This window comes from Paramormyrops kingsleyae, chromosome 11, assembly GCF_048594095.1.
Source record: "Paramormyrops kingsleyae isolate MSU_618 chromosome 11, PKINGS_0.4, whole genome shotgun sequence".
NCBI classification, from domain to species: domain Eukaryota; kingdom Metazoa; phylum Chordata; class Actinopteri; order Osteoglossiformes; family Mormyridae; genus Paramormyrops; species Paramormyrops kingsleyae.
The window spans coordinates 11,977,804-12,003,792 of NC_132807.1; the positions used below are offsets into that span (position 1 = coordinate 11,977,804).

The following is a 25,989-nucleotide window of genomic DNA, read 5'->3' on the forward strand; positions in this document are numbered from 1 at the left end:
AAAATGTCTGTGAACTTCGTGAGTTTTGGAAATTAAAAAAAAGTTCTTCACTGGCTTACCTCTGGATTGTGGGTTTTGGTTTTCAACACTGTAACATAGGAGGAAGCCTGACTTTTGGTTATTAGTGGTCTCACTGAGTAAGTTTTGGAAATTAGCTCTTCATTTTGAATTAAACTCTCTGAACCAGAGGCAGGAAAAAAATTAATGCAGATAACTCAGTTCATTTTTCTCTTCTAAAGTCAAATGCCCCTGTTTGGGTGGTACTGGCCTTGCACCATCACTGCTCTGTTTTGCATTGTTGGCAGAGGTGAACATCACACCCCCCACTTCTAAAATATGGTCTTCTATCATTCTTTGCACACCATCCCTTTTCCCGTACAGTGTGTTTAGCTGCCTAAGCCAGATGGGTGACTCCTGCTTCTTATCTGTCCTTCCTACATCTGCTGGAATGTCAATGGCTCTGCTTCGATTTCTGTCATGATTGTCATCAGCTCTTCTGTTTTCTGCCACAAAATCTTATTTTTAAGATCCTGCCCTGCCATTGACCCCTTTATGCTGGATAAACTTCAGCAAGCACAGAGGGGAAGAACTTTGAATTGGGGCACCACTTTGCTCTGTTGCTCTCTTTAATGTTGTGCTGTGGTTTTGTTTATGCAGATTTCCTAAGCAGTCCAGAACCCCCGACCTACCCCCATAACATAATTCCAGCCATTAATGGAGAGACACAGTTTGTTGTGGCCCTGGGCGTGGGACTCTTTTCTGGTGGATCTCTAGGGTGCGGGTGGAACTACTGCAAAAGCCTCATTATCGCTGAGCCATTAGATATGGGTGCCTTTTCCGTATGTGAAACGAGATAAACGGGACATTAGAAACAAACACACATTTGGCATGTGTGTGGCAGTGTTCACAGAGGGAAAAAAGTTTGTATTCTAAAGGAGATCCGTACACTTACCTACCCATCTTCCATAACAGCTTTTTGAAAGAAGGAAATATAAATATGTATACCAAAATGGAATGAAGGATATACACCATAATTACACTACTGATAGGGGGTTTTGCAGCCTGAAATTCAATGGTCTTCTTTTTGCTCAATATTTGTGATCAAATATCATGCAGACAAAAGTTTGCTGAAAGTATTGTTGCTTAGTGTTTTTTGTTTTATGTAGCATCTTGCACTGTAGACCCTCAGATTGATTGGACTCTTGGTGACTGTTCTCAATGTCTGCCACTTGGGGGTGCTAAAGACAGACGTATGTTAAATAGCCTTGCCTCATACCCTCAATGATATTTTGGTGTGTTAATAGGAAGAAATTATTTTAGAAATAATTTTATATTTCATGAACACGAGTATAGTCTTGTTTATATTCATTCTTTTTGTGCTGAACTCATTCACTTGTAAGAAATTGTGACTTTCCCCAAATTAATTCATTTATAATGTTTAGTTATGGAGGTATCTCAAATTCTTCTCATATGTTAGTTACATATACTGCTTAAGACATGCTTATTAATGCATAAAAAATATTTTAAGAAGTTCCCACATTTTGCATGGTGTTTGAAGCAGTTTAGCAACAAATGCAGCTAGACAGAACAGTCTGAGGAGATTTCTGCAGTGTTTGTTGCAATCAAGAAACTATTCTACTTTAAGCAAAGTATGACACACCGCGTCTCTACGAGTGGTCACAGTAACATTTACATTTTAATGTATATGTCAGGCAGCTAGTTGATAAGTGTAGTTCACTTTGAAATGTGAGAACATGATGAAGGCTTCCCCCTGTACCAATTTCACACTAAATCTTGTTGCTAACGTGGTTAGGCTGGGTTGCTGATGTTAGGAGGTAGCTGTAATTAATTCATTTATAGGCACAAAATGTTGTGTTGAGGGAGAATTTAACAGCATTTACTCCTGCTAAACGCTGCATGTGTGCTGAGAGTCAGCCTCAGCGGGACAGTACAGGGGCTTTGATACCAAAATCTGAGGCGTTTTCGCTGGCATACAGGGATTCTAACTGTAACACAATCTTACTTACTGAGCAGTAAATGCGAACAGATAATCCTGCACTCTGGGGAGAAAAAGTGCATGTGTGCGCGTTTGCATTAGGGGCTGTGTGGAAAGGACACATCCGGGACAGCACTGTGTTCATGTATTTTTCATTCATGTTTCACCCTCTTTTCTATTCTATTCACATGTGTCTGGGGGGGGGGGGGGGGGAGAGAGAGAGAGAGAGAGAGGGAAAGAGAGAGAGAGAGAATGAGAGCAGGACAGCAGGTACAGAGAAGCACGAAAAAATGAGGGAGGGTGAGAGAGCTTTCATATGGTTTCCATCATTCAAATCATTGATATTAAAAGAGAATGGATAGAGAGAATGAAAGAAAGAGAACGTGGAAGAGAATGATGGAGAGGAAAGAACAGAGCACATATAATTTAATCAGAGAGGTGGACAAAAAGACCGCAGCAGATTGGTACTGGGGGCGGGGCTTGATGGGGGGGGGGGTGCTTGAAGGGGGGGTTTACTCCGAGATGCAACGTGATTCCAGGAGTGTGCTCCCCATCTCGCCTCTCTTACTCATTTGCTCTCCCCCCATTGCCGTGGCAACAGGACAGAGACTCGGCGAGCCCGAGGCGGCCTTGGGATCCAGCCTCCCCGAGACGGAGTGACGCTTGGCAGGGATAACAGAAGGAGCAGGTGAAGCTGCCTGTACTGCTGGCCGAGGGCAGGAGCGAGAGGTGCTGGAGGGGTGTGTGCCGGGCCGGGGGGGGCACGGTCCTGACCTGACCGTGCGTCAGGAGGGAAGGCTGACTCCTGCGCCGCTCCCAGGGCTGGCTGCCCGCTCAGCGCCGCTCTCTGTGATGTGAATACTAATGATGCTGCAGGAATCTCCTCTGCTGCCGCTGCCGCTGCTCCCGCTCGCTCCTCCGTGTGCAGAGGTAAGCAGGCGCCATGTCCTCGCTGGCCCACCATCATCCATTTGTTTAGGGGGCATCTGGGGAGGTCAGGGGAAGGCACCTGGGACCCCCCGCCCCCCATCCTCCGATAGCAGTCCGGTCCAGTGATGCTCTAGTCTATCGTCTGTGCAGCTCCGTCTGGCCGTCTGCGTGCAGTCTGCTCCTGCTGCCGCGTGCGCACCCGCAGATGGTTCCGCAGCTAACTCAGGTCGCACACTTACATCTCACCTGCTGCACGCGAATGATGCATCGCAATAAACAGAGGCAGCTCTCCGGGGGGGGCAGCGTTTACGCAGCTCCTGGCCTGTCCTCTCTTGTCCTCGGCCGCGTACATCAGCTTGCCGTGCCGATGTTCATTCAGCTTTTCATGATGCTCATCCAAGTGCGGCTGTATGGGAGAGAGACCCTTCTGCTCTAGACACCCGCAACTAATGGTTTTTATTTGGCCAACTGCACCGGAGAGGGTGGAACCATCTAGAAATGTAACAGTCCATTGTGGATGATTTTTTAAATTATTATTATTAATTCATTCTCTTTTTCTATAAAGGTATACTTTACATTTCAAGGTTTGCCATGTGACATTTACTTCAGTATATGCTATTTGACTCAAATTTAATTTTCTTTATTTGTTTGCAGTCTAATATTGCTCTATGATATCAGATGCCTCAGCTGGGAACAGCCTACCCACTGGCTGTATACTACTGAGCTTGTCCTCTATATAAACATATACTATATGTGTATGTATTATATCGGTATGTGCTGTGTATACTTAAAGCATTTGAAGTAACCATATAATGTTAAAGAAGCCAAATTTTTCCAGAGGGAAAAAAACAGACTAATGGTTTAGCAAGTGATAGATCTGCTAGTGACTGATGAATTTAATTATTCATTTTGATTATACAATAAAAATTGAGACTGGCGGGAAACAGATTAATGCGCAAATGTTTTATTCATTGCACGGATGCCTTGTGGAGAAGTTTAACATTTTGTCAGTGCATAAGGCATAAGATCTGAATGTGGCAGTTTGCAGTGAAAGTTTTTTTTATTGCTTATAAAACTGTTTAATTATTTCTGTTATTGCTACAGCTGGGATTAGGACAGGACATGTTCAGGAAAAGCGCTTCCTTCAGATTATTTGCTTTCATGGCAGCAAAACAACAAATTGGTAAACAGCGACAAAATAAGCATAGTACCTTGCATCAAATAGATCCCACTGCAGATTCACACAGAAGTTCATGCAACAACCCCAATCTGTTCAAACAAGTCTTTGGAAAAACATGCAGATTTACTGGACTGGAGAGAGGAAGGAAGGGTAACTCTTTAAGGTACACTCGAGACACTGAGTATTAAACAGTAGGATTTCAGAAACATTACAAACCCTTTCACTAAACCGTACAGTGATGTAAAGTTTTAGTGGCTCAGGCTAAATTTTAACATGTGACGTGCAGTGAAAGGAGTGACGTGCAGTTTAACATGAGACCTACAGTGAAAGGCAGAATTTCTGTGTGTGGTTATGGGATAAAAAGGTGGGAAGATAATCTGGGAATGATGTTGCTGAAATGAAGTCATTTATTGATCATGGAGGCACAGGTGGGGATCTGAGCACTATAGCCATAGCCAGCGCTGCTGTGTGGTTTGTATTTCACACAGTGGCCCAGCACTGCCTGCTCTGTGCTCTGCCTGCAGTGCCTCTAGGTCGCCAAGCCGATAGCCACAATCTCTCCCCTATTGCAGGTGGGGAATGGCGAGGCTCTATCACCATCACACCTGCAGGATGATCCCATTTGGTGCTGTGAGAGTTTCTCATTCTGGGTGCAAGTTTTGTGAAAATTGGCACCATGCATATCAGTCTGCAGCAATGAATTATTATGAATCTCCCATTAAATGAACATGTTTTTGTTTATTTTTACATTTTATGAAGGCAAATAATCCCTAGCTCTTCCCAGTATAGTGCAACACTTGGTGTTTTTTGTGCCATGTTTGGCATTTACATTAATCCAGGTCAAAACTTCAACAAAACCTGCTAAGCAAGTAGAATTTACCAGCTTGTCAAGGCTTGAGTTTAGGGTTTATGTTTGGCTGAACCTCACAAAACCCTCGGCCCCTCCCAGAGGAAATGGTTGTAATTTGGTGGCATGATGCTGTTGAGGTGAGAGACCCTGGTTTTCAGCCTTCAGAATATGCCTTGGAGGGCATCTGGGTGAGCTGGCAGGGAGACTGTGCTACCCTGAGGCATGATCGCCTACTCTCCCTCCATACTGTTACCCTGGGAGATTCTGGGCAGCAATGAGCAGCAGAACCACTACTTGGTAGCAGAAAGCTCTGCTTCTCTCGTCCTCCAACTGCAGGACTGACATGTACGACCAGACATTCCAGACTGGAAGCACAATGCATATGCACATTGTATAACCAGATACTAACTAAGTGCAGTCAACTGGGATAATACAGGGTGAATTAATACCTAGACACTGGCAAAAGATTATGGTGTCTAATTTACTAAATTGTGTATATAATTGAAATAATGACCAAAAATATTGGTCTGCTCCATGTTCTGATGTTGCATAAACACAGTGTATTGCATTACATTATTGACTGCGCTGTCAAGTTTATTGGGAGAATCCCTGCAAAAACCATGTAATTATGCATTCACAGAGCTAAATAAAAGATGTATCAGGCTGAGCGTGCTGTGAAACGGCACTGCTGTCACCATCAAAGCGCGCTGAAACAATCTGGCTCTCTAAGTAAACGCCAATCAATCCCTGATTCTCAAGCATTATACACCCTTCCGATGTTTGATAAAACTTTGCATAGCCCGAATCCTTTAAATGACTGTCAGTGTAAGGAATGAATAAATATTTTATGGAAAACAGGGGAAATGACCCAGCTGAAGGTGCAGTCTCTAGATCAGCTGATAATATATATTTTGTCATAATATAACCCACTGGCATCCAGGCTATGTTGACGTGCGGCTTCACGGCCTTGTCGCTATGGTTTCCAACCGGCAGTACTAAAGACACCTTTTCATTCTACCTTTGCCGTGGAGAGTAGCTCACGCTGATGTAAAACAGCACGCTGGTGTATATGTCTACATTGGTGGCTGAGTGTGCTTGTTTCCATGGTTACTGAAACGCCAGCTTCACTCACGTCATAGATTCAGAGCTTCTCCACAGTCACCGGTCCCCCTCGTCTATTGTTGGCCAGTAATCTGTCCTCCATTCAAAATGCTCATGGAGCTGCAGCCTCATCCACGTCACGCTTTTGTCCGCTTCAATTTATAATTAGGGCTTTTTTGGGTTTTTTTGCAGTGTTGATATAAGGGTGCTTTACCTACACATTTCTCATCTTGTGTGCTTGGTACGTTGGAAAAGGACAGATTGAGAATAATGATTTAGGCTTAAAATCATTCTCTGGTGTCACGTACCAAATGCGCTTCTGCAGAAAAGAGGCAGTTGCTTCAGGGCTTTGGGAGTCTTGCAAGACTATGCTGGATTAATTCATTCGGTGTGAGACCAGTTTAATTTTGAAGCAAGTATTTTTGTTTCTGTATTTTTTGTCTTTGTATTTTGGAAATAAAAGGGGGCTGATGTGTGTGTGTGTGTGTGGGGGGGGGGGTGTAGGTATTATCCTTCTCTCATCTTCTGCCCTCTCTGCCCAGGTCTGGTTAGTGGCAGAGCACACTGGAAGTCCACCAACTGGCGAGTCTTTGCCTGGTTTCATCATGTGATCATCACTGCTTGCCGTCATAGAGGTTCTAAAAGGTAGGTGTAAGGGAGGAAAGTGCTGCCAAAGGTGACGTTTCAGGATTACAGTGGGATCAAAGCAACGGTGGGTGGGGGGGATGTGTAACGGCTGCTGGAGGGATGTGTAACAGCTGCTCCAAAGTCAGTGTCGGCACATTATTACTGTTCTTTCATGGGTTTCCCTCAGGTACCTCACAGAAATTTTAAAAGATTAACTACGTTTATGTCTTTGAACAATGCTTGTGTGCGTGCGTGTGTCCAGTGAGCCAACTGGCATCTTTTTCAGGGTTTACAGTGTCTCACACCATCCTGGGATGGGCTCCAGACTGGCTGTGACCCTGTATTGGATGGATCTAGAAGTTGTTAAAGAGGAACTGGAAAATTTTCAAAACTTAATTATTGGCTTTCCAAAAAACGGTGTCTATTGAAATTTCATACTAAGTCTGCAGTTTGAATACAGTTCAATGAGCCCAGTGTGTCTGACATCTGCAAATGATAAAAAATAAGAAAAATGCAAAAAGCAACAAAATGAAACAGTGTACAGTGTCATTTGTAATGTATCAAAAGTAAAATAGAGTAAAATAAACAGAATACAGTACTTAGGAAAAGATGATGTTATTAACTTACTCTCATGAGTAGCTAATTAAAACCTGTAAATTTGTTAGGTGTTACATTATGAAAGTCAATTATATTAAGAATTATTTTACTTTAATTGTTCTATCTTTCCACGAGACTAGGACTGAAGTACAGTGCTAGTCAGGGTCAGCGCCCGTTTGTCCAAGTCTTCAGTGTGTTTTCCCTGCTCCCCAGATGGCCATATGGCTCTGTTGTGTGTTCACATCCCGCCTCCTGTGTTTTTGTATTTTGTTCCCTTGTGTTGCATTGGTTTCATTTTGTGGTTTGTTTTCTGTTTTGGTTTCTTGCTTTGTGCCTTGGTTGTGTTTTACCTGTCTTTCTTATTCCTCCGTGTTAGATCCTGTTTTCCTTCTTTGTCAGTTCTTAGTATCCCTGTTTAGTTTCTTGAGTTAATCATTAGTTCCACCTGTTGCCTGTTTTCTTGTGCCAGTCCTTGTGTGTTCTACCCTGATTGCTCGTCGTCCTGCACCCTCTCCGCTTGGTTAATTGTTTTCACCTGTCCTGTATTATCCTTGTTAACCTTTTGTATTTAAGTTCCTGATCCTGTTCTGTTCCTCCTGGGGGGTATTTTCCGTACATCGCTTAAATCATCCGAGATCAGATGCCTCATCTTGGATGAGTTAATGCCGGTGAAAATAATCCAGGATAAGTTGGTTTTTCAAACACAGCTGTGTAGTAGATTAGTCTAGCTGGATCCATTGATCCGAGATGATTGCATGCGCCCACGCTGCTTGAAAAGCCCATATATATCGAGTCTAGAAAACTTGATCAGCAAGTCTCTCATTGGCTTCCGCAAAATGTCAAAAAACAGGGGGGAATTTTTCACGCAATCCGAGCAGGACCTTTTATTAGAGGGGTAATATGAATTCAAAGATTTAATATGTACTAAAGGAAACACATCAAAAGCAGCCCAAACCATGAAAGACGGCTGGCAAAAAGTGTCCGACAAATGTATAAGTAGTTTTTAGTTCTTGTATTTATCACTTGAATGTAGAATTACGTTTCCAATGTTTCATTACTATCTTATTGTCATAATTACAGATCAAATACAAGCACAATTATGCAGGACATAGGAACAATTAAGTTAAAGTGAAGAACAAAAATATACTTCAAACTGGTAAACACGACATTTCATTCATATATATATATATTAGGGATGTAACAATACACTCAACTGATGATTCGATACGATTCATGATTCTCACAATACAATTTTCTCACAGAAATAACAGAATGAGCTGCAGACAAATTTATTCAAAAATATTCCTTTATTTATCTTTCTAAACTGTGCAAAATGTGTCATTTTCTTAACAGTGCAACTGAAATTGAATAAAATACTGTTTTAAAAAAACCCAAATAAAAAAAAAAATCTAATAAACTAAGGCTTGCACGTGCAGCTTTTTAGCATGGTTTGGTAATAATCTTCGTTCAGCTCACTGTGGTGCCGGTGGACATTCTAAAACATGTTCATTGTGTTATTTGTGTGTGTTATCAGTTGTTTACAGTGTTTGCACGCAGTTTTTGTCTTGTCTATGCTTTTCTCGACGTCAATTTGAATATGCAGTGACATCTGACGTCAAACTGACGTCGTGAAATCAAATGTAATATTACACCAGTTTTTCTGTTAAAGTACTGTGAAGTACTCCTAAAGTAGCAATTCATTTTCCACATCAGCCGGTTTAAATTGTCATACATTTACATCGATTTTTAACCGATTTGCGATTCATCGTTACATGCCTCACATATGTAGAAGGCAGACAAAACCTTTGGAAATTCTGGGTAATGATAATATTAGTATGATTTTTAAATTCTTTATAGAACTGTAATTTTATTGCGTATACTGTACATTACCTGCAATGGCATAAAACGCCTCTTTAATTGCCTGCGGGTGTCCGGGAAAAACAATGAAAACCCGAAGGAAATATTTCAGGCCCAAACAGACTTTGCGAATCGCCTGGCAAACTGTACTCTTTGATATATTTTCCGCATCACCTACAGTATACAAAAAAGTGCCACTTGCAAAATATCTCAAGGCAATGCACATTGTCTGAATGGCTGTGAGAGCCCGTTGGACTTCTACTATACGAAGCTAATAAATATTTAAAATATAATATTCCATCTTGGCTGAAACGGTATCTTTTGAAAAGAATATCATCCTGCGGATCGCACAAAACCCTCTAAATTTGAAATTCCCTTCTTATTTGTGCACCGATTGCAATTGGTCGCTCATCCATGACTGGCGAGGCCATGACTGAATGGATTTCCATGCACAAACACCGATTAAGTGTGTGTTTGTTTATGTAGAACAAACCTGCTCCAAGCAGGTTTGAGGATTTGGATATGCTGCTATGACAACACACCGAGCAAGACTTTGGAAACCAACAGATCCAGGATCATGCCAAATTGTCAACAATTACATCCGGCTAAACGAGTAATCCACATACAAAAAACCCCCCCCTGGAGTCATTGATGTTGATGGTTCTATTATTTGCACTCTGCCTGCTACTTGTTGCCCTGACCCTTTTGTTATTAGTCTTTGTTTATCCCTTTTAGTTTTGACCCCTCGTGGTCCATTTTTATTTTGTAGTGTTCTTAGTATGTTCAATTTTGTTTAATAAACCCACGTGTTCTTGTGAGCCGCTAGTGGGTCATCCTCATTCTCTTCCTGTCTGCTCCATGCCTTGTCCTCATACCTTCTCATACCTTCTCTGCTCAAGTCCATGACAGTACTAGTCAAAAGTCTGGACACACCTGCTTTTAAAGCATTTGATATATTTTAACCATGTTATTCACATTATAGTAAAAGGCCTCAAGGCAATGAATTAATACATATAATATATTACAACAACCAGGAGAAGTGATCAGCATCTCAAAATTTTCTCAAATTTTAGCCTCTTCAAAAAAGCCCTGTTTTGCTTCAATGGCAGCATTGCAGGCCCTGGGCATTCTTTCAAACAGCTCCTAGATGTAGCCCCCTGGAATGCTTCTCCAACAGTACTGAAGGAGCTTCCATAAGTTCTGGCCATAAGTTGACTACCTTGCTCTTACTCAATGATCCAACTCACCCCAAACCAGCTCTAAAGGGTTTAGGTCAGGAAGATCGTGGGGGTCAAGTCATCTGTCACCAATGATTTTTAGTAGGCGAATTCAGACTTTTGACTGATGCTGTATTTTAAAGCTGTATTTGTGTTCTTTAATACAATTTATGGAACACCAATTAGATCTAATGCCAGAAGTGGGTACCAGACTAAGGCTTAAAGCAAAACTTTACTGACAAAAATGCATAGATAGCTCAGTTTACAGAAATCTCAAGGCGTCTGTTTCAATGTAAAAGTAATATTTGAACGCCATGTTTTTCTACGCCTGTGACAATGCGGACTTTTGTGTGTTTATTACAGTACGATGAGCAAAATTCAATTCTAAATAAAGACTAGAGAAAGCTAGAGTACTGTGTTATTTATTAAAGCATATCTGATTTAATACTTTAGTTGAGGGTAAGCCATTTGGGTGCAATACATGGTCAACAAACGTTTTGCAATTTGCACCTCAAATGAAAACAAGGATGCTGAAGGAAACGCGCTGAACGCTAGTGCACGCGTCCATATGCACACGCCAGCACACGCATGTTAGGTGCCGTGAAGGACAAAGGGCAAGAAAGGGGACGGGCTTTGAATAGCGCCATGATTGAAACGGGGTTGAGAGCAATTACGCGTGGGCGTGGTGAATGTCAGTCTGGGGCCCATGTGTCCGTGGCAACATAGAGAGCGCCTGCCGCACACTCTTCCCCAGCGGCGCCGCGGCGCAGCACAAAGGGTCCTGGAGAGACGAGCCACTCGAGGGCCTCCAGCTGGCCGCCTGAATGCAGGTCTCTGCTCGGCCCAATTTCCGGAGCTGGGGAACAGATAAATAATATTAATTAAAAAAAGGGAGAAAGAGGCAAAGTGCAGGGTAGGGAGGATGAGTCAGTGTTTCCCTCAGAAAAGCCGAGAGCAGCCATGAGGAGTGATTCACCGCTGAGACCGAAGGCTCCGGCCGGTCGTCTATTACCTACACAGCCCGGTGTCCAAGAGCAGCGATCGGCAAGGGTGACAATGCCCTTAGAGGTGGCAGGGTGGGCTTGCAGATTCTCCTGGGAAGCAATGACTGGGTGTTCAAGCGTCTTTTTAAACGACATCATACTTTAAAAAACAAAGAATATACCCATGTAATGCATCTTTGCAATTTCCCTTTGGTAGATTAATTTTTTTTTTTTTTGGGAGGGGGGGTGGAAGGTGTGATGATCAGCTGGGAATGTCTTATTCATCAACCTGTTGGTAAGGATCTGGGCGGTATGACCCAGGAGCTTGGTGTTATGACCAAAAATTGATATCACGGTATTTTTCAAAGATATATAGGTTTCACAGTATACGACGGTATATATTTTTTTTTAAGTATGACTGGGTGTTTACCACATTTTACAGGATTTCACAGGACACATTTTTGTTTTAACGTTTTTGCATTGTTCCCACATTAACTATATTATTTTATTATTAGACATTGCGCCTATCCGCTACCTTAATGATAACATTCGCCTAATGTGTTTGTTGGCTAGCTGCTTAAAGATAAACGGCTAATGTTAAGGTGTGCGCCGGCCAAGTTAACATTTTTGATAAGTGTTTAATAGTTCAGTATTGCTGGAACGGCAGCTTTACTGACCTCATGAAATTTCTCATGAAGACTGGGATGTCGGTCTTTAAGATGCTTCGCCAGGTTTGACGTGCTACTGGACATCGTCGCCACAACTTTGTAGCACTGTTTGCATAGAGGCTTATCGACATTCCTTAGCCTTTCCATGCTCGTCTGCAAAATACATCCAAATGGCACTTTTGCGTTTTCTTTTTTTTACTAAAGCAGCTTGCAAAGAGCCTTCAATTGCAGCATATGCCATGTTCGGCCAACTCGGTATGTGTGTTAGTGGTGGGCGGATCGATCCAAGTATCAATAATATCCGTAATGTTGGCATTGATATTGATCAATACCAGTTAAATGAGATCGATACTTCAGTTTCTCTCCTGAATTCGCTGCTGCTCTCAATTGCCGCAGCCAGATGTCACTTGACTCAGAGGCGCCAGGCAAGCAAACGGGCTCACTTGCATGCGCGCGCACAGGCACACACTATAATTTTTATAATAAAGTATTGCAATAGCGGGTCACTGAGCCATGCTCGCAATAATTAAACAGCAGAGATAGCAAATATAAACTTTGCCCAAATTCTGTCCTGGGCTTTAACTAATTTATAAAAAATCAAGCAATTTGATGATGCATCCACCTTAATTATTAAAAAGTATCGATAACGGTATTGTATCGGCGATACTTGCCTTGCATTTACTTGGTATCGGATCGATACCAAATCTTGTAGTATGGCACATCACTAATATTTTTTGTTAACCAGCGCGAATGGGCGAATTAGGTGAAAACCGCACTGTTGGTATCAATAATGGTGAAAATGAACATCTAATCAGATAGTAATTTTTAATATCGATTAGTATCTGAGAATCGATTTTTTTGACAACCCCAGTGTCTCATTTTCAACTCAAGCTCAGCTATATCTTCTGTTTCTGATCTTTCGCAGTACATTTTTAGCGGTGCAGCAGTGAAAAAGGTCCCCCCCTTAAACAATTTCCAGCTGTGCCACTTTCTGAATGTTGTGTAGGCTATTTAAACCGGTATTGCGGTATAAGAAAAAAATCACATCATAACAATAATAAAAAACAGTTTTCGGTATGAACCGGTATACCGCCCAACACTAGTTAAGGATTATTCCAAGCTACTGGAAAAGAGGTCTTGAATGATGGATGGATGGATAGATGGATGGATACAAGGTGTTTAGCTGCATGTAATTTAACTGAACTTTTTTTATGTACCACATGTATTGCTTAACATCAGCATTTCACAGGAGGTGTCAACATCAGCATCCACATAATCCATGCAGGAAAGGAATATGGACACTGAATATATTAAACAACAATGCGAATGACTTCATCCTAATATGATTCTTCAATGTGATGCAAAATATCGTAACACAAAGATATTTATATTTATCTAATGACAAAGTAGTGAGTGTGACTGATTTATCGATACAGACCCTCGCAGCTTCTGTTACGTTTGTGCCCTCCTGTAAACATCCTTTTGGAAGTGAGGTATGATCAAGAAGTTTCCATGGTCCAGGAGAAGGTGCATTGGCTAGGCCAGGAGAAACCTCTTCTCCACTGGCAGCATGTAGAGACAAGTCATCGATTATCTAACCCCCTTGAGATACACTCCGGGTACTCAGAAGGCTACTGTCCTCCAGAAAGGTCAGCTGAAGGACCCTTAGCCATGTTTAGCCCCTGCTTTTATTTCCAGATGAAAACGTAGCAAGCAATGGAGGTCTGTGAACAACACAATGCTGGTTAATATCCTGAAAGTATTCACTGTGCCCTTAAAAAGTAAAGTTCTAGCTACATAAATAACTGTGCAGTTATATAAATAGGTTTTTAAATAGACTAAACTAATAGATTAAAGCAAAGCTGTGTCTTTGGATAAGGACAGTTTCTAATAATAATAATAATAATAATTTATTATAGCCTGTAATAACCTGACCAGCTGTCAGCTCCTCTGGGCCTATACTCTCCTTTAAACCACAAATGTCAGAATTTCCAGCATGCCCAACAAAACCATTCAATGGTTATCAAATGCGCATAATTTTGTGCCATTGAAGAAACCAATGACATCATTACTAAAACATTATTACAACAATTTGTCACTCCAGCTTATGGTGTCCCTGTTTTACCTTGATGATTTACACAACCTGTTTATACCGATTTACAATCTGAGTCTGTTCATCTTAGAACTCTGACATTGTTCCTGAATTTTGGATAATGGTGAAACACATAGTAGCACTCAGTGCAACCTTAGTCAGGTAAACAGATTTTGGAAAACAAATGATGGACGTATGGATGATAAATAGATGGATGAATAAATAGAGGGATGGATGTATGGATGGATGAATGGTTGGATGATGGATGGACAGATAAATCGATAGATGGATACACTGTCTCTGCCTTCAGGTACTGCTGTATTGAGGAGCGGGTTTCTCACCGCCAGCTGTGATGGCTCTGCCAGGTCCCACCCCCCTGAACCTAAAGGGACAGCAAAGGCCAGAGAAGGTACCCTCCCATAGTGCCTTGCAGCAGGCTAACGGCATGTGGTGGGAGAAGTGCTGGAAGACAGCAGTGGCGGTCGGCTGCCTGCTCAGTCTCTGCATCTTCACGCAGATCATGGTAGGGAGATTTATCTCACGATGGCAATAGCCCTCTACACACACAGGCACATAACAATGCTCAAGCAAAGCTGGTTCATAATTATTTTCTGCACGATCCTCTGGGTCTATGCTTCCAGACTTTCTTTATAACATGGCCCATAACAATGATGATTATATTTGACTGCTACCTTTATCAATCAGAGATTGCTGCTCAAAGTCTTGATTTACAATTCCACTTGAACTTTTGCAATAATAGTAAAATCACATGACTGTCTATCTCATATATGCACATCCTGCTTGCCTGTGGTATGTCATTGTGTGCGTGACGTTTGTCTGTCTGCCAATTCACATAGGGAGTGTGGATCCTCTATATGCTCAATGGATATGGAGCTTTCCCTGCAGCACATAAAGTGTTGGACCTCATGCAGTACTTATTATCAGCAATTGGGACACAAAGCTCACTGGAGGAAGAGGTTTGCATTTCCCAATAATCCATATGAGCACCACATAGTAAAATGACAGTAGGATCTGAAATAGCATTGTACCTAATCCTTAGGTCTCTTCTGAATTGTTGGTGGATATCTCCCCTGTAATGCATGTTAGATCATACAGAAGGAACTCTGGAGAATGGAAAGCTTGTGCCCCCTGCTGGCTACCCTTTTCATCGGCATTGTCATCCTGGGTATTGGGGTATGTTTTTTAAGTTGAGTGGATTTTACTTAGCCCAGCGTGTGCATCTTCAGTAACTGCTATCCTGTTCAGCGACCCCCTATCCTGTAAGCTGTGTGCTATATTCCCTCCTGATGAGACACCTCCATAGGTCCTCTACTGTCTCGGAGCCCTGGTGCCCAGCAGCATCCCGGTCTTCCCAGATGACCGGCGTCAATCCATGAGTCGGCAGCCGTCTTTCACATACTCGGAGTGGACCGACCCACAGCAGGAGGACGTCTTCAGTGCCGACCCGGTGCCCGAGACCCCTGTCTTTGACTACTGCATGGACATCAAACCTGAAAGTGACCCGGCTACACTGACCGTCAAGTCAGTGGGACTCCAGGAAAGGTGTGACGCCACGTGCGGAACATGGTCATTCCTACCAACATGCCTTTGAGATTCTGTCCTCAGCGTGACCCACACCCTGTGCCCCATGTGCTTTCAGGAGGGGCTCCAATGTGTCTCTCACTCTGGACATGTGCACTCCTGGCTCCACTGAACCCTACGCCGCGATGCTGTCACCACGGGAACAGTCGACACAGGAGTATCTGCAGAAGGCATCCAATGTGCTCATGGCGGTGGAGCTTCAGAAGAGGGCCCTAGATGACGCGGCGCTGCAGGCCGAGTTCTTTGTGCGTGTGCACTACAGGTTTTATTGTCTCTCACGTGTTCAGTGGAACACGGTGAAATTCTTGCACCACAGCTGCAGGGGAAGGGACAGGTGCATGGGGGACAATAGGACAGACAGCAATGCAATAGAGGACAAGACAGTGCACGACAAGACAATGCCAAATATGTTCCAATTTTACAATATTTACAAATTTACTGTATTTACAATACAGTAAATAAGTAATAAAAAGGAAATGCATTATGGGGAAGTGCAAATTGACAAGAGTACTGTATTTAATGTTGTTGAAGTGCAGAAAAGTAGTATATTAACAGTAGTGTGCAGTACAATGGAAATGCAGTACAGTAGGTGGACAGATGCTGGCTTGGGGCAAGAATCAGTCCCTGAAGCAGGTGGGTGATAGATCTGTTTCTCAGCAGGTGAACCACCCATAGATGGTTGGCTTTCTGGGTAGTAGACATTACAGAGGCCAGACTTTTATAGGTGATTGCTGATTTGGCATGCAAATATATACCCTTTGGAATAATATTCCCCGTGATTTATTGCTTAAATGACAATATGATAGCACAGATATTCTTTTACTATTGACAGGAAACTCCAATGAACTTTGTGGACCCCAAGGAATACAACATTCCCGGTGTAGTCAGGAAGAATCGATACAAGACCATACTCCCAAGTGAGCATTTCTGCTGCCAGAGGCAAAAATCCTACTTGTTCACTGCCTTGCTCTTGCATAGCATAGTGTTGCGCTGAGCTTTGCAGTGTGGAGACAGGCACAGAATCAGCACTGTGCAGAGGTGCAGGTCATTACGGCAGTGAAATGTGAGCATGTTTTAATCCCACACTTACTAGTGTTTGCCGCGTTTCAGATACACACAGCAGAGTTTGCCTTAAAGCAACAGACCCTGATGATTTCCTCAGCACCTACATCAACGCTAATTACATGAGGGTATGTGTTGCTTGACTTTTGTGGCGTTGAGTCTTCCCTGTGACCCACTCCTGCATAAGCAGTTGGAGGATGGGTGGATGTGCTGGGTCATGTGCCTGACCCAGGGTCAGGTTGGTTAATGAAAGAACAATGAATCTCAGCAGATGCGTAAGCATCCAGTCTATATTTATAGCAGGAGAACATTCAGAGCTCATGCACCTCATGTTCTGACTTTCAGGGTTATGGAGGTGAAGAGAAGGCCTACATTGCCACCCAGGGCCCCACGGTGAACACCATCAGTGACTTCTGGAGAATGGTGTGGCAGGAACGATCACCCCTCATTGTCATGATCACCAACATTGAGGAGAAGAATGAGGTGGGACCCCTTTGCAGACTGATCATTGGCTCCCTGACTTTGACAGGCTGCTCTGTTTCTGGATAGGGCCCATCAAAGCTGGCTTATGCTGCACTCCATTTGAACTGGGAAGTCAGAATTTGATTGACTTGAAAAGTCAGAGGAACCTCTGCAACCCTGACCTCAGAATTCAAGACGGCTGCTCCATGCATCAACAGCAAAAAAGCTAACTGTTTATACTATATTTCTGTCTTATTTGTAACTCATTAATCGGTCGTACACACAGTACTGTCCAAGCACTATCTGTGGACATGCTGCTGTGCGTTTGTATGCGGAAAATGTGACCGTGTAAGGTCTTGTTATAAACTGGCTTTGCTAACAACGAACCTGACTAGAACTGGAATTGCTAAAGGCTAAAAAAGGCTAACCTGGCGGTTAACTCGGGTGTCGACTTCCGACTTCCAAGGTAAATGGAAAGCAGCACGAGATGTATTTCTGTTTCCTGTATCCCTACTAGATGTTTATTTTTGGAAAAACTTTGAAAACAGGCTACACTTGACTGTGACTACAGTTGATTGTAGTATTGATGATATTACTGGCTACTTGGGCTGCCACCTGTTCCGGTTTTAATGGGATTGTTCTCTTTTTTGAGCAACTGTCCCAGGAAAATGAATATTTTTTCCCGGGACACGAATTGTCTTGGTGGTTTTTTTTTTTAACAAAAATTCTAATTTAGAATTTTGCAGTTTTGAATAAAACCTCACTTGACTCCCTTCTACTGCTATTCTTTTTTTCTTGCTGGTTATGTTAATACATCCAATCCGACTGGCCATGTCTATATCTTTGTTTGATTGGTAGCAGAAATACGAAGCTTACCTTGTTACCTAGCAACTGCGCGGGCTGTCGGTTTTGCTGTGCGCATCCACATCCACAACCCAACTGTGACTTAAATTGCTAGCTAGAAAAAAAAACCTATTTATTTTGCCGGTTTTGTGACAGGGACGAGGGCTATAAAACAATATCGGACAAGCCACCAGTGTCAAAGAAAAAGCAATTTACAACTCAGAGGGGGCGAAAAGAGAAAACTTTTGTGAATGGATAAGGCACAACCAAGGAGACTTCGGGGTTCAACAAAGCAGAATTTCCCATTTAGCTGGATAACTTAAGCCAAACGTGAAAACCGTCGAATAGGAGGTTAGGAAGTTACCTGGCTAAAGAAAAAATACTGCTTTGTGGAATACCCTCTTCCCTGTTTCCTGCCACTCTTGTTTTGTGTTCAGCCAAAATTTCAGTTAAATATGAAGGAAAAACAGCGTTGAAGAACCATGCAAAAAAAAAGTAGCACCAGAATTTTATATTACGCAAATGCAAAACCTAATCATTGCAACTTTTGGTCAAAGTAGAACTTTCATCAGACTTTTAAATTATCATGCTTGGAGTTTAATTCATTGTTTAAAAAAAACAACAAAAGGTTGTTTACAATTTATTATTATATGTCTAATAATATTTTAATTGCAAAAGGGAGTGTAACTTTGGACATTAGGGTTAGGTTTTATAATAGATTATAATTAAGTAATATATACTTACTCATCAAAGCAAAAAAACTGTATTTAACGTAGAAAGGGACAGGAGCAGACAAAGGGATCCAAAGTGAGTGCAAATACATCTACGTCAGGAGAAATATGGGTAAGAGAGGCAATAGGGAGTCCTGCAAACATTGACATCATATGTTTGCAAATATGGTTTAATCCCGCCCCGAAAAAAAAATGTCTGAGTGTTCTGGTTTTTCACAAATCAAAGGTGGCAACCCTTCTGGCTACATTGCATTGAAAAATTGATGAAAAAAAAAACATTTGTCATCTGTACAATGAAATCTAGTGTGTGAGACCCTACAGTTTCACGACAAACATGATACCGTATCTGAGAGCAGCAAGCTTCAGCGTCTTCAGTGTCCTTGATGAATGTGTTTCTTAAGGTTTCATATTTTAAGCTACTTCAGTGGAGTTTATATTTTCTTGGTCCTGGACATTGTTTGTCACAGAAATGTGCAGAATATTGGCCAGAGGAGCGTGTGACATACGAGGGGATTGAGATCACTGTTGACCAGCTGATCCAGGCAGATGACTACAGCTTGAGGATCTTCACTTTACAGGTCAGTAAAGCATCTAATGGACCAGAAAGAGGTCAAGCAACCAGCAGCTATGATTGTAATAAAGGAAGACTAAGGCATGTCAGATGTGACGTATTCACTCTTTCGGGAAACATTGTTCTAGTACAATTCTGTAACTTTGGCTGACAGAGGTGTAAATCAGCAACAACATCCAAAAATAAGGCTAATTAAATGTATGTGTTGATTGCACATTTTGTGAGGAATTGCACATTGCTTATCCAACAGGAAACCAAAGGTCATTAGCAGGACATTGAAAAGTGTGATGATTCAGTACATTCCTCTTTGCGTCTGCATTTCTTACTTTGGTTTGAAACTGCACCCCTTTGTATTCATGTACTGCTGCATATGAGGCAGTGCGGCGGCGAGAAACGCAGCCTCAGACAATACTGGTACACATCATGGCCAGACCAGAAGACTCCAGACAAGGCCCCGCCCCTGCTGGAGCTTGTACAGGAAGTAGAGGAAGCACGACAACAGGCCCCACCCAGAAGTGGCCCTGTTATTGTTCATTGCAGGTATAAAATGTAATAGAAACATTATAATTCATTTATGCAATTTCTACATGATCTTTATTGAACTTGGTCATTTGTACTTCACAGTCAGATGTTCTCTCTTTTTCACTGGAAGAAATGTCGGAATATGTCTTTGAGATTATCACTGCTACTTTAAAAATTAATACATGCACTTATGCAACTGATGACTTCAGAGAACAGGACAAAAAGGTTCGCAAAAAATTAAGACAGAGAGCGCCGTTAATGTTTTTAACTACCGGATAATATTACCCACAAGTATAGAGCAGTGAGATTGAGAAAGAGTCTGGCACTGGCTGGCAGTCCGCAGTGTGGTGTGGGTGGATCATTGGACTGGTGGACGCCTTCTCGCTCGCTCTGGAGCACCAAGGCGCTCTGACACATATGCAGTGCATTTGAATAGGTAGTGTGTGTGTGTGTGTGTGTGTGTGTGTGTGTGTGAGAGAGAGAGAGAGAGAGAGAGAGAGCGAGAGAGAGAGAGAGAGAAAAAACAATGGTGACTCATCTGACAGTAGCATCAGTGTTCTGACTCCTGTTCTAAGGAGACAGTCAGATCTTATCACATCCAATGTTCTCTGTTTTACCTTAAGTTTGGTAATTGTTTGGGCCTGTGGAAGTATCCAGGACCCCCCAGGAAATGGAGAATCAGCATCCTCAATCCTTTCTTTTTTTACCCCCACCCGGTCATCATTTAGTTAAATGAGCTGGAAGCTGGACTGCAGCTCTGTCATCTCAGCCTGTGCTCCGTCTACCTCCACAGTGCAGGGATCGGCCGAACAGGCTGCTTCATCGCCACCTCCATCCTCAGCAAACAGCTGAAGAACGAGGGAGTGGTGGACATATTGAAGACGACCTGCCAGCTACGCCTGGATAGGTAACCCCCCCCCCCCCGCCCCCCCGATCTGGCAGGCCTAAATGGACATGTGAACTAATTCACCTCATGCTATCTGTCTGCCCAGTACCTGAAATGAGCTTTTTTCTCCTCCAGAGGTGGCATGATCCAGACTTCCGAACAGTACCAGTTTGTGCACCATGTCCTTAGTCTCTATGAAAAGCAGCTATCGTGTCCTGTGGAGGAATAGTGAATGTATTCCCACCTTCCAGAACAAACCTCCATAAAAACAGCAGCTACCCTGCTAGCACAACAACTCATCTTACAGCAACTTCAGATTTCACTACATTTCAACACAACCCCAAGAGGCCTTCAGAGACCATTGGCACAGGTCTGAGGAAGGAACAGATCTCAAACTGCTCTGCTGCCCACAGTGTTCTCAGAAATGCTAGAGAATCTCTTTTCTGTACACAACCACCACTGTGGAGTCTTCTGGGGTTTCTTGGTTTAAGATGTCTTTGTTCAAGCACAACACAGCAAGATACTTCCAGCCTGGAGTAGTAACGAGTTTCAGAATGGGCTTGTAACTGTCAATACTGCATTGAAATTTCAACCCGTATTTTTTTTTTTTACCATGTTCTTATAAATCGGATTGGTGAGATGTTTTTTCTTACAAAGCTTGTATTCCACCATATAAATTATACCTGATCTGGGACTGATAGCAAAAATGACAATATTTGTCTTGACCTTATTCTGTAGACGTTGCTACAGGAGTAGATCATCAAGAGTCATCAGGGTGAAGAATACAGGTGGTCTGTCGTCAGGTCAAAGCAGAACCGCAGAGCCAACAACAGCTTGTGCAAAACAAAGTATTTTGTTAAAGTATTTCTTTAACTGCATGAAGAACCCTATGGAATACATCTAAGTATGAGTGGATGTGTGTTTGTCTGAGTGTTTACCTGTGAATTTCTGGGTTAACTGCCGAGGTCTTTCAGCTTCCTTTGTGCAGCACAAGTAAAGGAAGAGCACGGCCTATGAGGAACACCTGTTACTGGGAGCCCAAAGCCCAGGGACCCAACCTGCCAGCCTGGGATTTAAGGACCAGCTGAGTTCTTGAATGCCCCCTTCTCCCATTGAATGTATCCTGCATTTGGTAGCTAGGGTTCCCATTTCACCAGCTGTTGATGGTGAGCTATGACTGGACAGCTTAAAATGTATGAAGTGATAGTGGGCTGGTTAATTCAGCACATCTCTTTTACACAATGGCCTTATTCTACGTCCGTCTGATTTGCTCTGTTCTACCAGAGATGTACAAAGTTTCGTCACTGTCAATTCTAGCGTCCTTCTCGCAGGCCCAGCACTGCCCGGGCCTGCTTGACATGGGAGGGAGAGGCTCTCCCATCGTGTGTCAATTGCAAGCTCTGGGGTGAAACTGTGTTTATTGGCCAGCCAATCATGTGACTCCACATTGTATTCCATTGAAAATACAAGGCAGCTCAACTGGTGTGGACGTGTCGAGGTTTGAATTGCTTATTCACAACAGCCCAATCAAATTTGACAGCAGTAAATAAATTGTGTGTGTATTGGACTGTATGTATTAATATATGTATATTGTTTTGTGGATGTTCCACTGGACTCTTGAATACCCAAGATGCTGCATCTTAAGTTTTCTAAGTGATGAAAATGCCGGTATACTGTATATCTAGCTACTGTTAACCATGTATATATGATCTTACTTGTCAACTCTTTGATAGTCATACATGTCAACAAGTGACATATTTGGTAGGTAAATCATGCTGTGCGTCCAGCTCTCCTTTGTCTATAGAGGCTAATTTACATCCGTCTATCAATCCATTTAGTTTTCTGTAGGACGTGTATTATACGGCAAAAAAAAAAAGATGTTGTAGGTACATGCTCAAGCAGGCAGTTACAATTTCTTGTGCCCATAATTAATAATCAGAAGTAAACAGTGACATTTGTACTTGCCTGTTTGTACAGTTGCTTTCTCATAAACATCTCGTGCTTTGTGTTGCTGCTCTGCATACACACATTCATGTGAGTTATTGACCATTTTCATAAATACAGATTACTACCTGATTAAGGCAAATTTCCATTTGGAGTGAAATAAATGCAAAATAATAATAATAATAATAAGAATAATAATAATACATCTCTGTACATTATTTTTAATAAGGGATAGTAATAACATTTAATTTCATCTTAGCCACCAAGATTAAATTGTAGACAGGGATTTGCATATAATGAATAAACCTTTTAATGTATATTATAAAGGGTTAAGAAAGCCTCATAACTGCTTTGTGAAAATCACAAAAAATGAATAAATAGATTAAGAGTGTTGAGACATGAATGACCATTGCTGTGAGTTTTGCAAAAGCAAGAGAGTGCACTAATTTTACAATCCAGGTCCAATGTCCCGTGCGAGTGACAATGTTACAGGAATTTCAAGTCTGTATAGTGCATGAGAAGATGATGTCTATAAAAATATGAAGAAAGAGTCACAGAGAGCTAATAGGAAGCATGGCCTTGCTGGTCACTGACGAACGGAACGCGGGCCATTAGCAGGACCGGGAAAGCGGAGTCTGAAGCTCTCCGCTGCCTGCAGATGGTCTGATCAGGATGAGTCACGCTCGCAATGGAAATGGTCACTCCTCACCCCCCCATGCCGATGTCCAGCCCTGCAGCCCAGCCTGCTGCATCGTTCTCATCAGTGCCCCCACTCCCTGCTAGGAGCCTCCATCTGTGCTGCCCATCTGCGCTGACTGTGGGGGCTTCGCCCTGCCCACAGCCTCCTCATTCTCCCTCCTCCTTCAGCCACACAGCCCCTTTCCTCCAGCGCCTCCATCTTCTATCTCTCACTGCTGAAATGCACTCTGTTCTATATGCCATTTATCAAGCACACATACTGTACCAGGCAGTTGGATTGATTCACGAATGGAAACATGAGACTTCTGTGAAGTTTCAGCTTCACTTTTAAAACATTACTTGCTAATGGTAAGTCAGTAAAGATCTTAAGATCCTGGCAAAATCCTGTAAAAGCCCAAAAGCATATAGTTTTCAGTATTAGTATCTGGTCAATGCTGTAATATTTGCAGAATTAGTTCCTCATAAAAGGGTTGTCAATAGTACAGCTGTAATAACATAGTCATGTCGTTGTAATGAGTTACCTGCTCCAGAAGTTTTGTATAACAGCAGTGAAAAAGGGAGTACCACCATTTTGAAGTTTTAGTTCTGAAAAAGTTTCAAAATTAATAGTAGTATGTCTCAGTGAAAATTGTCTACCTTGTCCAGCTAAACAACAATGTTATCTGTTTTTAATGATTGCAGCAAGATGGGATCACCTTCAAAAAACATGTTTTAGTGACCGTTCCGAATAAGCAAACAGTTGGCTGTTATGGACCTTCAGAAACAAACACATGATGCATTCCTTCTTGTCTGTATCATACTTTTATATGGCTAAAGGGCACATTACTCTTTGAAATACTCTAACTTTAGGCTTTGTGATTATGAATGATGGATGTAGGATAGTAACAGTGGTATATTTAAAGTATATACATGTATGACCCCACGACAGCATGGAACTCTAGCAGGTGTTAATAGCCATCCCAACCGAACTGCCCTTCCATTTGTTACACAGTCCCAAAATTAATTGTATTGATTTTAAGGACTTGCATGCAGAAAGAGAAACAATAATTAATAAACTGATCATCCTGCTTTTTTCAAGCTTGTGCCATGATTTATCATTCAAGTGTATTTTGAAAAATCGGGTATAGTCCTAGAAGCAGAGGATGTTTGAGTGACTGCTGATACTGTATCATTATGTTATGGTGAGACACTGCAGGGACACAGCCTGGGCTGTTTGGCTCTTTCATGGCTCGCATATCTGTTTAAGGCTTGTGAAATATCACTCCCAACCACAATATGCCTGCATTGCATGCTTGTATATTTACCTTCTTGATAAGAGAACTTGTCATATATTTCTTGGCTTTTTTGCATCTTTCATATATGTGTTGTCTATCTCTTGCCATTCTCATTCTTATCCTTCTTATAAAAAAATCACCATGGAAACATGGAGAATGGCAAAAATTACCTGAGACTAAAGATATGTATGCTTTTTTTTTGAAAATCAAAAATTCTCATTTTTTACAATTACAACAAAATCAAAAATAGTTCACTTGTTTTCAAATATTTTACTTTTTAGTTACATCCATCCGTCCATCCATCCATCCATCCAGGCGCCTGTCCCAGGCAGCCGAGGGGACCAGGCAGTAGAAGCCCACAGGTCACATACACACACTAACCACAGGCACTTGAGAGACCCCCATTAGCCTAAATGCCTGTCACTGGACTGCGGGAAGAAACCAGTGGAAGCCTGAACAGGGGGAACATGCAAACTCTCCCCAAACCAAACCACAGCAAAAACCCCCAACTCTGGAGGGGTGAGACGATAGCGGCACCCACTGGGCCCCCATGTTACAACAAGCTTCTATTATTTTAAATTAGATACATCTTGCTTAAGTCATAAAAAATTTAGTTCCAGAATTAGTATGAATCTAACATCACATCTGAAGTCCTTTTTTTTTTTTTTACATTGTTTTAATTTTAAGGACTGAAAATGGACCACAGACGGTTGCCCACTTGCTTAGAAGCAGTTAAGAAAATCACAAGTAATTATTAATTTTCATATCCAGAGGCAGCTATACAAATAAATATTGTATGTTCTCTAATTTATTTTGTAGATTTAAAACAAAATGTGCTGAGACAGTTTGCATCATACAATACATGGATGTGGGATTAAGGCTTAAAAAAGGTAATGAGATTAGCAATTATATTGTTGACAAGAAAAAGACTTTTGTTCTATGGTTTTATGGCAAGTCCTAACTTCAGTTATTTTCTTTTAGAAATGTGTTTATATCTATATCTATATATATATATATATATATATAGTGTTTTTCATCATAATAAAAGCAGACTTAATTAAATGTACTTGTGTACTTGTTACTTGTGATGACATTTGCGTAGTACTCAGCTTTGAAATGCTGACACCGGGTACGGCAGTTAGAATCAATCCATTTGCTTTGAGTATGTTTGAAGTAGAATAGCATATTTCTAAATGTTCGTGAGTTGTTTCGACTCTTTCAAAACAACTATCTCAACTGAAAAAGACTTCCTGGCCTGCTTTTTTTTAGATATGAACATGCAAAGTTATTCACAG

The 25,989-nt window shown here is 41.9% G+C and overlaps 1 protein-coding gene across 3 annotated transcripts; it reads left to right on the forward strand.

The window, feature by feature from the left end:
• Positions 1–2,246: 2,246 nt before the first annotated feature.
• ptpn5 (protein tyrosine phosphatase non-receptor type 5) lies at positions 2,247–24,497 on the forward strand. Of its 3 annotated transcripts, none has more exons than XM_023804682.2 (15): positions 2,247–2,296; positions 2,598–2,926; positions 6,600–6,702; positions 14,409–14,621; positions 14,956–15,075; positions 15,206–15,292; positions 15,423–15,661; positions 15,759–15,945; positions 16,533–16,617; positions 16,811–16,890; positions 17,108–17,245; positions 19,266–19,376; positions 19,749–19,909; positions 20,685–20,798; positions 20,913–24,497. In XM_023804682.2, exons 4-15 carry the CDS (start codon positions 14,451–14,453, stop codon positions 21,004–21,006), a joined length of 1,587 nt encoding a protein of 528 aa, XP_023660450.2. In that variant the 5' UTR covers positions 2,247–2,296; positions 2,598–2,926; positions 6,600–6,702; positions 14,409–14,450; the 3' UTR covers positions 21,007–24,497. The 3 variants fall into 3 exon arrangements, 2 of the variants coding, with proteins under 2 accessions (XP_023660450.2, XP_023660440.2); XR_002837312.2 differs by lacking the exon at positions 2,247–2,296 and having other exon boundaries at positions 2,531–2,926; positions 20,913–21,411; positions 21,516–24,497; XM_023804672.2 differs by lacking the exon at positions 2,247–2,296 and having other exon boundaries at positions 2,531–2,926.
• Positions 24,498–25,989: the final 1,492 nt, after the last annotated feature.